General features: G+C 40.8%; 1 protein-coding gene across 1 annotated transcript in view; it reads right to left on the bottom strand.

Moving 5' to 3' along the window:
* The window catches only part of LOC149544792 (uncharacterized), an 84,346-nt gene extending 71,916 nt beyond the window's left edge, over positions 1-12,430 (bottom strand). Inside the window, exons 1-3 of the mRNA XM_089795366.1 lie at positions 11,785-12,430; positions 7,554-10,583; positions 7,329-7,424 (exon numbers count right to left, since the gene is read on the bottom strand). Coding sequence (XP_089651492.1) covers positions 7,609-10,583; positions 11,785-12,067 — 3,258 coding nt within the window. The 5' untranslated portion in view covers positions 12,068-12,430 and the 3' untranslated portion in view covers positions 7,329-7,424; positions 7,554-7,608. The remainder of the gene's footprint in view (positions 1-7,328; positions 7,425-7,553; positions 10,584-11,784) is intronic.
* Between the last annotated feature and the right edge of the window lie 201 nt (positions 12,431-12,631).

Here is a 12,631-nt window from a genome sequence, read left to right as displayed (position 1 = left end):
GTAATACTAGAAACATATTAGAATTTAAAAATGAATGTCAGCAAGCACAGAAGAAATAAGTTTAAGAATTAATAGTATCAACTATATTCAGAGCTTCAAAATGGACAATATATGCAAACAAAGTAACTTCTCAAAAATATAATTAGACAGAACACTAGTGCCAAAAAGTAATCAGAGGTCAAAGTTATAAATACACAAAGACAAAACCTTACTCTTTCAAGAGAGGAAACCAGGTCAAATGTTCTCTAGCAAAAGCTAAAATAAGGCAGCCTGGCCCAGTAATCAATCTCTACTTGAGTAATTGGAGAGACCTCCAACCCTACAAAATCTCTAAACTAACAATGCCAATTAACAACTTTATAGAAAGGGTTACCAGAAACACCTTGTCGTAGGTAAATATTGTGTAGCCGACAGGATGTATGTCGTCGGTAGATATTGTGTAGCCAATGGGTCCCTTCGGGAAGGTTCTTGTTATGTAGCCGACGGGCCCTTCAGTAATTGTTATGTAGCCGACAGACCCCTTCGAGAAGGTTATTCGGAAAGTATTTATACACTCTTCGAGATCGTTGTAAATCATCTTATCATCTGTATGTAATCTTTTGGCATATGCGAATAATAGGAGTTCTGTTGTTTCTATCTATTGTCTATATGCATTGATTTCTTTACCCAGTACAATAAACATTTGGCGCCGTTGCCCGGTGGACTTGGTACGAAGGCAGATGGATGAAGACTAAATGCCAAATCAGCTGAACAAGAATAAGAATAAGCTAAAGGAAAAGGACAAAATATGTGCCGCACAAGAAAATTTAATTTTGGCACAACAGGCCGAACGTAGACGACGGTTTCAACAAATTACTAACAAACATCGTAGCACGGAAGAATTGTTGGAGGAGACTCGACAACGGGTGGAATTGGTGGAAGAAGTTTGGGAGGAGTTTCTGAACCTGTATACGCCGAGGGAAGAGAATCTAGATGGAAGAGGATTGACTCGCACAGTTTGGAGTGCCGAGGGAGCACGAGCGTAGAGTGTACTCTTCATCTGAGATACACTTCCGGAACGAACAACTTCAGTTGACAAAAACCCTTCTTAACACGACTGTCGGAAACAGCGCAAGTGTACAAAACAACGTGAGTGTACAAAACAACGCGGGTGTGCAAAACAGCGCAAGTGTGCAGAACAGCGCGAGTGTGCAGAACAGCGTGAGTGTCCAAAACAGCGCAGGAGTGCAAAACAATGCAGGTACACAACAACACCCTCAACTTCGAATAGTAATGGCAGGACCAAAGGAAAAGTTGTCAAAATTTGATAGTGATGGAGTAGCCGATCCGATCCGTCATTGTAAAACATGCAAAACGATTTGGTGGGCGAATGGCATAACAGATACAAACGAATGGGTCCAACAGTTTCCGGCAACCCTATAGGGTGTTGCAATTGATTGGTTCGCCGATACAGATCCACAGAAATTAACCACTTGGGACGACCTTAAGGAGTTTACTATCGAATTTCAACTGTTGCGCGACGACAATGAAATTGTAGCGGAGATATACAATACAAAACAGGGGAAGAATGAAACAATCCAAGTCTATGCCAGGAAGTTGAAGGACTTGATCAATAAAATGGAAAATAAGCCGACTGATGGGTTACAGAAAAGATGGTTCATTAAGGGCCTACACCCGAAGTTGCGAAAGAAGATGAAAATCGTGCCGCCATCGTCATACACTGAAGCGTACAATCGGGCAATGAACCTAGAAAGTGAACAAAAGATAAAAAAGAAGAGTAGCTCGTCTAATTCAGATGACAACGCATCTTCAGAAGACAAGAGCAATGATGAGGAAAAGGACAACAAGAAGGTCCGTGCCCTCCATAGGATATGATTCGGATGATGAAAGAATTCAAGAACATGCAGAAGGAGACCAAGGGAAACGAGTTGTGGTGCACCGAGTGCAAGAAAGAAGGCCATACGAAGGGATCTTGCCCGAAAGACCAATTTTGCAAGATTTGCCAGATCATGGGACATTTGACAAAGGAATACCCTTTCAACTTGAAAACAAGAGCACCGCAGCAAGTATTCCTCACACAGGAGGCGTCCGCGTCGGGAGGGAGCGGGAATGCTAGTACGAAGGGTGCCACATCGAGAGGATATAGAAATAATCAGCGCAGTCAAAACAACGGCGGCAACAATAATAATGCCGGGAGGAGTCGAATTCAATACGATGCAAACAGTCGGCTGATAGTTCAATGCCGCATATGCTATTTGTGGGGCCACTTCACCCTAGACTGTACAATGGCGAACACACCGAAATTGTTATGTAGATGGTGCGGACCCGACAATCATGAAGATGCTAAGTGCCCGAAATCAAGAGTAAATTTGATCACCGTCGAGACGGACGAAGAAGAGGTTTTGGCCATCACACGGAAGCAAGTGAAAGTATACCCCGATCCGACGGAGGAAAAGAAGAGACTGGAGGAAGCGCAAGCAGAGATCGAAAAAGCAACACAAGCAGAGAAGGCACACCTGAAGGACACTACTCGTATCTCCGCATAGAACTATGCAAAACAGAACTTCATACGACAAATATTACAAACCGAGGTATCCGTCTGGATAAATGATCTAATGCTCAGAATGCCTCAGCTCCGTATGGCACTCACGAATATATCTCCAACTACTAAGTTACCAACAAAGTAAGGGAGAAAGAAAGTGGCGCAAGTACGGAAGATCCGATGCTGCTAGCCCTCTCATCCGGCCGGCATCCAGCAGTCATTAAAATGGGAATTCAAGGGACTATCCTGACAAACACGATTATGGACGAAGGGTCCAATGTCAATGTGTTACCAAAGGATACCTGGAAGAGGTTGGGACAGTCGACGTTGTGGCCACCTACGTTCCAATTATTAACGGCAGAACAGCACAGGATCAAACCGTTGGGAGTCCTCACGGCGCAACCAATGACAATTGGAACACAGTCGTTCCTACTCGACTTTGTCGTCATCCCACTGAAGAGGAGAGGATACAACACTATTATGGGCTGTGGATGGCTTGTGCAAGCGAAGGCCAAGCATGACTGGAAGAAAAATACATTATCACTAGAAAGCAAAGGGAGGAAATTCACTATTGATCTGCACACACAAATGGTAAGGGAAGAAGCTCTGTCATCAGATTCCAAAGAAGAGGATGAAAGGAGGCAGCGTATGGAACCAGATCATGAGGGAGTCCTGCGGTTGGAAGGAGGTTCAATGGACGACGATTTGGATTCGGTGAACGGTCTTTACCACTGGCAGATAGAGGACTACGAACTCTTTCCGAGCTGTAATATGTTAAGAGTGGACAAAGGTGAGAAAGATGAGGAAAATGAATGTGCGAAGGAATACAGAGAAGCGGGAGAAGGAAAGGTGGTTACGGCTGAAGCTAAGGGGAAGAACATATAGTACGAACCCAAGGAAAAGAAAGATCCCACCGTACAACTACGCAGAAAAAAAATGTTAAATCAAACCACAGATATAACAGAAAGGTGTCGGCAACACGAAAGACACATCATACGGTCTACACAGAAAACAAATAGGAAGGGTTTAATAAAAGTTGCAGCAGTACGGAGTGGTGTTATTGACGGCAAGAAGGGGCAACTGACGGAGTCCATGGTACCAAGCTTCGGGAACAAACTAGACGATATGAAAAACCGGATGGAGAGATCATGTACCTTAAATAAACTTGATGAGCGACGATTGCAGGCACAAGGGGCCACGAAGGTGACACAGAACAGGCGCAAAGCATGGCATGATAGAAACCTGAAATTGAACAAGTTTCAACCGGGACAGTTGGTGTTGACGTATGACGGATGGAACAAGATCAAACCAGGCAAGTTTCAAGTGAAATGGGTCGGGCCGTACAAGATTCGGGAAGTGGGTGATAACGAAGCAATAAAACTATGGATGCCAGATGGAAAGAAAGTGGTCGACACAGTGAATAGGTCGAAGTTGAATGTCTACCATGAAAGAAATAATGCACTTTCGTGGTCGAACCACTGAAAAAAGAACGACTGTAAATACTGTATATATGTAAATATTGTACAAATGTAAGATAAGTAAGGACAGAGTCAATCAAAAAAAAAAAAAGAGTAAGTGAAAAGTCACTGTATGGCATTTTTAAGAGCATCCACCGTACGGCTTTCCAAGTACATTGCAAATTCTGAAACTTGCAGGCAAGGATGTAACGTACAGATGCAATTGCCTTATGATTTAAAATTTTGCAGATTAAGTTGATGTATGGATTCACCAATTTGATGTCCTTGCTATACAGATTTTCTAGTTAACTGGAGGATGCATCTTCTGCTTGGCACCGTACAACAACTTGTGGCCTCCTGAAGGACACCATATGGTGGAATTAAGGTAAGGATCATGAAGGTTTGATTTATCTTGATGTACGGATATTTTCCCCGAGTGTGGTGTACGGCTGGGAAATTTTATTGATTTAGTCATCGTACAGATTTTCACAATAACCTCCACCGTACGGCTTTTTAAGCCTATGCACTATACGGCTTTCTAAAGTCACACACACCATACCGGTTTTTATAAAGTCTATTTATAAGGATTTTGGAGAGCAGACCAAATACCAACTTGGTGTATGGACTCCCCAGATTGGCGTATGGATTCTCCATAAATTAGTGTATGGATTTCAAAAAATTTGGACATTATCGTACAGATTTTTCCTCTATATTTGGCGTACAGTTTTTTGGAGATTGTCGTACAGGGTTTTTCTCTATATTTGGCGTACAGATTTTTGGAGATTGTTGTACAGGTTTTTTTCTTCTATAATGGGCATACAGATTTCAAGAGATTGGCGTACGGATTTTAGGACCTAGCTTAGCGTCCAGATTTGGCTTGGTGTACAAATTTTGGAAGAAGGTTTCCTTGTTTACTTTCATGCTTTGCTGGCGTACGGCTTCCATACAGATCTGGAGGATTTGCAAGTTTGAGTCAAAGCACTACACGGCATTTTCAGATTATTAAGTCTTCTTATTGATACTGTATGGATTATGGAGAGCTTTCAGAAGGGTTTAAAATATATGCCAGCAGTACGACAATTGCAATTTTTTGGGCACCGTATGTTCGAAGCAGTCAAAAGAGAAGGGCACAAGGAAGCACTCAAAAGAGAGGAGCAAAAAAAAAAAGACGACGACAAATTGAAACAGTTGGAAATGAGTAATGCATGATGCCAAAGGGAAGGGTAGGCATAAGCAATTGCCAGAAATAGTGTGTTCTATGCAATTTTGTGTGAGTTTCGGAGTGCTAATTTGATCTTGGTGGCGAGGGGCTCTGCCCCTCGACCCCGCTGGGGGCGATGTCCCCTAGATCCCCAGTCGTTGCGGATTATCAATCGTGGGAAGTATGACCAATTGATGAGACCTAGAGTTACTGCAGGCATGGAGTGTCTGTGTACCAAAGGCACTTGGAGTAAGTGTTGGACATTAGGCTATCTTGGCAGATGCATAGAGAGCTCGGGAGGAGCTGATCATATTCAGTTGGAGGCAGTACAGTGACACTTGGCTCAGGGTACCCAGGAGTTGGAAACTGAGAAAGTGGCATGGGTGGCTATCAAGGTCAGCTAAGGAGACAGTATTGTGTTAGCAGAGGCTACAGATGCAACGTGGTTTGGAGACCAGTTTGGTGCAGGCACGAGACAAATGTGAAAGTGATGTGACAGAAGCAGTGTAGTTAGTCAGTTCATGTATTTTGTTTGTTAATTGTCTCAAATATTTTGTAATTGTCGTCTGAAGACGACTTTTTCTTTTGGGGGGGATTGGTAGCAGAGGAGCAGTTGGCAGCAGAGAAGGAGCAGGCAGTAGCGAACAAGGAGAAAGAGATGGGAGAAGTTGGAGCGATGATGCAGTCAGCGCTAGAGCTTCAAATGGAAGCGGAGGCTGAGTTGAAGGTTTGGAAGGAGCAGGTCTACAAGCTTCGGGCTGAGCTGAGCGATCTGAGAGCATGGACCCATCCCCCTACCTAGTATCTTGATTCTGGTTGATGTCATTAGTTGTACAATTTTGTTGTATTGTCGTCCGGAGACGACTATTCTTTTTGGGGGGGATGGATGTCGTAGGTAAATATTGTGTAGCCGACAAGATGTATGTCGTCGGTAGATATTGTGTAACCGATGGGTCCCTTTGGGAAGGTTCTTGTTATGTAGCCGACGGGTCCCTTTGAGAAGGTTCTTGTTATGTAGCCGACAGGCCCTTCGGTAATTGTTATGTAGCCGACAGACCCCTTCGAGAAGGTTCTTTGGAAATTATTTATACACTCTTCAGGATCATTGTAAATCATCTTATCATCTGTATGTAATCTTTTGGCATATGCAAATAATAGGAGTTCTGTTGTTTCTATCTATTGCCTGTATGCGTTGATTTCTTTACCCAGTACAGTAAACACATCGTATAGGATTCTACAGGATAGGAGTAAACTTCTTTGAACAAAAATGGTTTTGATGCCATTAAAGCAGTATAGACAAAGAAAACATGTTTTAACATTGCTCAACATTAACAATAAATTAATTGTCTCGGTGCAAAGCCATTTTACTTCTGGAGAAAGCATGCAAGCTTAAAATTGGATATGCCCTTTTTCAAAGAAATTTAAATGCAGTCAATATGAACAAAGGCATAATTTCTATAGAAAGCAAGCAAACTTAGAGTTTGATATGCCTCTTTTCAAGGAAATTTAAATGAAAATAATATGGGAGACATTATTTTTACACCAACCAGGACTCTGTGACCCTAATCTTCCATCAAACAAGAAAAAAAGGCATCCTACACTCTTCTTTTCAGCCGATAACCTTGAATTTCTTTATTCCTGTCTAAAGTTCTAAACCATAAATCATGTCATTCAAATGCCTAATTTAGCCATTATTTCAAATTCACAGCAACTTAATAATTAATAACGCAATTTTCGGAGATGCAAATCATTCATAGTTCATAGATATACAAAAATCCAACTAATCTGAAATTCTCAATGTCAAGAAAGCATGTAAACATTTCAGGTTGTCAAACAAACTGCAGATAAGTGATCACTCGATCTTCAAAAAAAATTGCCAAGATCCCATCAAGAAGAAAATTTGATCTGTGCACTCACAAGTTATTTCTATTGGTAATTACTGATAAAGTTGTTATGCAAGTTCAAAAGAAACTTCTAGCAATTCATTTTACTTAGATTACAGCAAGTGAATTCTAATACATTGATATCAGATGTGGGAAGATAACATTTAAGGCCCACTAGTTGCAATGTGTAATGCTGGGAACATTAGAGATTAGCTGCAATGCATGAAATGTTTGGGAGACATTACCATGCCCTGAGGCTTGACCGTGCTAGATTCACTAGCAGTGGGTGAATTACTCTTGGTGTTTAATTGCAACAGCTGCAACACCTAAGACTCCAAACCCTGCGTAAATGGCATTCAAAAGCTTCAAACAATAAGTGACATATAAAACCAGAGATAACAATGAAATATAACCCTAAATGTATTGAAATTTTGATCACTCTGAAATCGCTTTAAAACTGACCCAATTACCTCCTTCGTGACTTCAAATGGGCACAAGAAACAGTTGTGTACAGGTATGCTGATATCACTTGGAATGATTACATTGAAAACATGGATGACATGTATCCAAATCAAAATGGCACTGCTTCATACAAGTATGTGAACACCATGGAAGAATGTTACCACATTTCCTAAAACAGGTGATGTTGTCATGACCTCCCACATGGCAATATCGCATGCATTTGTGACCACATTTTAGAGTAGCTTCACATTTTAAACGACAAAAGGCGGTCTTAAAATCTTTTAATGTGCGAACTCGAAATACTTGCTCTTCATGATTAGGACAACACAGTTTAATCCTAGTTCCAATCCATCCATTTTTACTTAGACGATTTATGATTTCAGCCCATATTTGACTTTTCTCAGCAAGAAGTTCTGCATTCCCAAACATATAAAGTCCCATTCTAGCTCTACTCAGAGCAACAAGAATTCTGTTTGAAATTCCCAAAAAACCTATAGATTCTGTATTTGAAGATTGTGTTCGAGTTACATTCCTTACCAATGAAAGAATTACAATGTTACTTTCTTCCCCCTGAAACTCGTCAACACATCTTACCATTGGTGCATCTTCACTGTGGTATTTAACCCGGAATCTCTTTTTTCTAGAAAAATGCTGCAAGAAACGCTGACTTATCTCAGTAGCTTGAGATCTATACATGCTAAGTATTTTTATATCCTGTGGAGAATAGCCACATTTGTTCATTAGATACAGCGCAAACTCAACCACCAAATCAGCTTCCCCATGATTGAATTTGCTACCTGAATTATCCATGCAACTTTCTACATTTGAATGATCCAGGAAATACACATTGCTCAGGACCCCTCTAATGTTCTCTAAGGTTTGAACACATCTATGATCTCTAACAGTTGGATAAAAATCTGAGAGAAGATAGGCAATTGCAGGCCTCATTCTCCTCTGTACTTCTAGTGTTTTATATTCTATTTCATTGTTCACCAATCTTTCAAACAAAGAAATGTCGAAGTTGTACTTGAGGGCAAGTTGCGAGGAAGCAACAGAAGGTCGGAGCTGCAAGTGATCTCCTATGAGAATTAGATGCTCAATGTGAGGATTCAGGCAAGCTAACAGCTGACCTTCCAAGACCTCTGCAGCTTCCTCTACTATCATCACCTGTGGTTTTATAGAGTGCAATATATCAAAGAACCTTGCTGCTACAGTAGTGGTCATACCCAAGATTTTTGCACTTCTTAATACATATTGTTGAATTTTGCTTTTTGTCTCCACAATTTCATTGATTAAAGATTCATATTCAGGAGCCAAATTCCAGAAAGCTCTCTGCCCGTGCAATTTAATTTGGTTCAACCAATACCCATCTAGTTTCTTCCTAGAAGGGGCATCCAAAATCCATAAATCCTCAATCTTACCATACTCAAGAAATAAACCAATACTTACAGGATCATCCTCAACATCTTTGAAATTCAATGATTGATTCCGAGTGGTATTCTCAATCTTAGACTCCACAACTGAGTGCAGGCAAGCAGTAGCATGCACTTTATCATTGCCAGCCAACCATGACTGGTAAATGTCATCATCTTGACAACAATTGCAAAAAAATAAACTGTCCATATGTTCTTCTTTTGCAACCATAACAAGAGCTTCCCTAGTTACATGTTCTGCGTACATACACTTCGCATGAAAGTTTAATTTATCAGTCATCTCTTCTTGCATATACCTAAGCCTGACTTTTGCACGACCAAGAATCCTTGGAAGACGAATTTTGAATTTCCTTTGAAACCTTTCTAAGCTGCATTGCTGCAAAACCTGGCTCTTGCTTCCAGTCCCAAGCCGGACTAGGCTCGTTTCATACTTGTAAATACCTTCGAGGAACTGGTCCAAGGCTCTATTGGTATAGCATACCACAATTATGGGACCATGTAGCTTCAGATTGGCAAGCAATTGCTCTGTTATGAAGAGACCAACAAATGTTTTCCCAGTGCCTGCTGGACCTTGAATGATCGCCAGCTTCTTTGAGAGTCCATGCCTGACTGCTGCTTCCTGGCTTTCATCAAGATCGGTAGTAAGAAACCCAGGTAATTCTGTTTCAGGATGTGGGCCATTGCCTTCTGCAAGGTTGGCGTCCTGACAACAATCCCAATCAGCATCCTCGCTACCCAAAACAGAATTCTCAACATCTAAACCACATCCCATGTATGTTCCTCCAGTTATCATAGAATCCAATCCCCGTCCCCAACCATCATTAACCCTCTCATTTCCCCCAGCTGCTTGTTTCACAGATTGTCCACCTTGATCTGTATCCATCAGTTCTCTTGCAGCAGATGCAGGTTCCCCTTCCCAGCCATCATCACAAGCAATGTCATTGGTCAATGCTTCCCAACCTCTACCTGTTCCATCATTAATCACAGATGTATCTTCCCTTCCCCACTCACTATCACTAGCACTCTCATTGGTGCATGGTCCCCAACCTGTATCAATCCCTCCGACAGCAGTCCCGTTGCTCCCTGCAGCCCAATCAATATCATTTCCTTCATTTTTTACAGGCATCTGGCCCTCTCCCCAACCATTGGCAGCCATCTCAGCATCCCCTGCAGCCAAATTTCCCACTTCCCCAACCCTACCAGCACTGCCTCCACTGCTACTGCCCGACACCAAATACCCTGGAACCCCAACCTCAGTCTCTACAAATACAAGATGCCTCAAAAAAACAAGCTTCTCCATTTCCTTCCTCTGTAGCACTTTCAACACATGCTGATAGGCCTCGAAAAAAGCACTGGTGGACTCAAACATAACATATTCGACTCCATACTCAAATTTAGCCTCCAGCTTGTCGATGCCTCTCACCCCAATTTTATTCTCAGCATGTAAATCCCTGGGCCTTCTTGTTGAAACCACAGCCCAGAAAAAGGTCTCAAACCCATTTCCAGAAATGCAGAGCAGAGAATTATACATTAACAATTTTCCATTGGCCCAATCCACATAGTTATGTCCTTCTATGCCATTGAACTTCAAAACATATTCCATTCCTGAATCATAGGCAACCAAAAAATGAAAAAAAAAAAAAAAAAAAAAAATCACTGTTTTGTAAGGCTTACCCATAACTCTTACAGGCAATGCAGTAATGTTGCAGGGTAACAATTGTAATATTCATTCAAAAGCGACCTACAGTTCAAAACTTTACAGATGCTCTTCAAACTTACCCACACGGTCTCAAAGAAGCCCATAGCCTCACCCTAACTTACCAAGTAGTCAAGCAAGGGAAAAGGAGACGGCTGTTTTACAATGCCACCCAAAACTCTAACAAGGCTATCCATTAGTCTAAGATTCAATGTGGGAGGTTCTGGTGCAACATTTGCAGCATACATTCCAGTAATAACCAAGTTTAAAAATCTTTAAAATGTGCTGCAAGCTTACCCACACAGTGTTAAAGCCCACAAATAATCTCACCCAAAATATATACCATGTAATCAACAACATGCAAAACAAACACTTTGTATTGACTCAATTTGTACGATTAGCAATTGTGGTTTAACAGTTATCGTCTACATTTCAGTGTGAAAAGGTTTAAAAAGCTTTAAAATGTGCTTCAAGCTTACCACACGCATGTGAAATGCAGCCCATAATCTAATCTAACTTTTAAGATACAGTAATAAAACATGCAAAACACAACCTTGAATTGACATTTATGGTGTACATTTCAATCTAACCTAAGCTTACAAAAATTTTAATGTACCAAGCTTACCCCACAGAATGTCAAACTAGACCATAACCCCATCCAATATTTACCTAGCCCTCAAGCAAATATGCATTAGAATAGACAAAAACAGTTGCTTTCCATGTACCCAATTCACACAATTAGATTCTCTTCTACACTATTATTTAAACACATTGTCCATACCCAATTTAGCAGCGAATGAATTTAACCAACCGAGTTCTCTTGCAATCTATTAAAACCCAGCTTATTCAAATATCATTATCTACATTGTTTAAAATCTTTAACACACTAGATACCGGTTTATGCAATGACCAAGTTTAACGACATAATACCTGGACTCAATTTTTAAACGTTCTGCATACCCACTCCTGCATTGCCCCATTTGCCACAAGACCAACTAAACTACTGAATTTCAAAATATGACATACAGTGTAGACCCACTTTTGAATTTACCCAATTTTCATGACTGTGCATCCAATTCATTTAACTCTTCAAACAAAACTAAAACATACCTGAATTTTCTGCTCTCATGCCCACCATTCTTACACTATTATATATCTGTATGTCTGCAAGTGACTTGCAATTGAAATTATTTGATTTTCTCCTTCTGAGCTCCCTCACAGCCTGCCTATAAGGAGCGATGAGGTCTTCTCTCATAAGCCTGAAATGGGTCTCCAAATACTCTTCTACACTTTCATAACTGCCTTTGATTTTGTTCACAGGAAGCTCACTGCAGTTTTCCTTCAGAAACTCCTGTTCTTCCTCCTCTATCAATGTTATGTCTCTGAAACCCATTACAATGTACAGAATTGGTATATGCTCGTTGTATACACAATGTATATGTCCTATCTGCTGTCAAAATCCAAAGTAGCATGAACGATAGCGTATAACAGTGGCATAACGTGGAAGAAGGGACGACTCCTGCTGAATTTTGTGAGAGAAGCGCCACCACCATGCTTATTATGATTACAATTGTGTCAATTTTTACTAGAAGTTCTACTTCCTAGGAGAATAATATTATTTATTGCATGGCGTTCAGAAATGCCTAGTTAACCTTTATCTGTCTACAAACTTACTGAATTCGACCACCCACTATTATTAAGGCGTGTGGGAAAGAGATCCTTCCGGTTTAGCCTTGACACCATATTTGTTGGCCTTTAATTGTAGCACAACTTCAGTAATAATAATTCTATCACATATTTAATAGCAACGGTACTTTTGTTGTACAGGTGGCTCGATTTAGTCTTGTCAGAATGCTAGTTTTGTAATTGATTTTGCCAGATCATTTTTACCACTACAAATGTGTCCTTTAAAATTGATTGTACAAGAGAAGGAAGAGCTTGTTTTTCCTTTCAAAAT

This window comes from Cupressus sempervirens, chromosome 8 (assembly GCF_028749045.1).
Source record: "Cupressus sempervirens isolate cs-2001-9-10 chromosome 8, ASM2874904v1, whole genome shotgun sequence".
In the NCBI taxonomy this organism is placed as follows: Eukaryota; Viridiplantae; Streptophyta; class Pinopsida; order Cupressales; family Cupressaceae; genus Cupressus; species Cupressus sempervirens.
The sequence above is the reverse complement of the archived record's forward strand: the minus strand, read 5'-3'. Positions and strand labels throughout refer to the sequence as shown.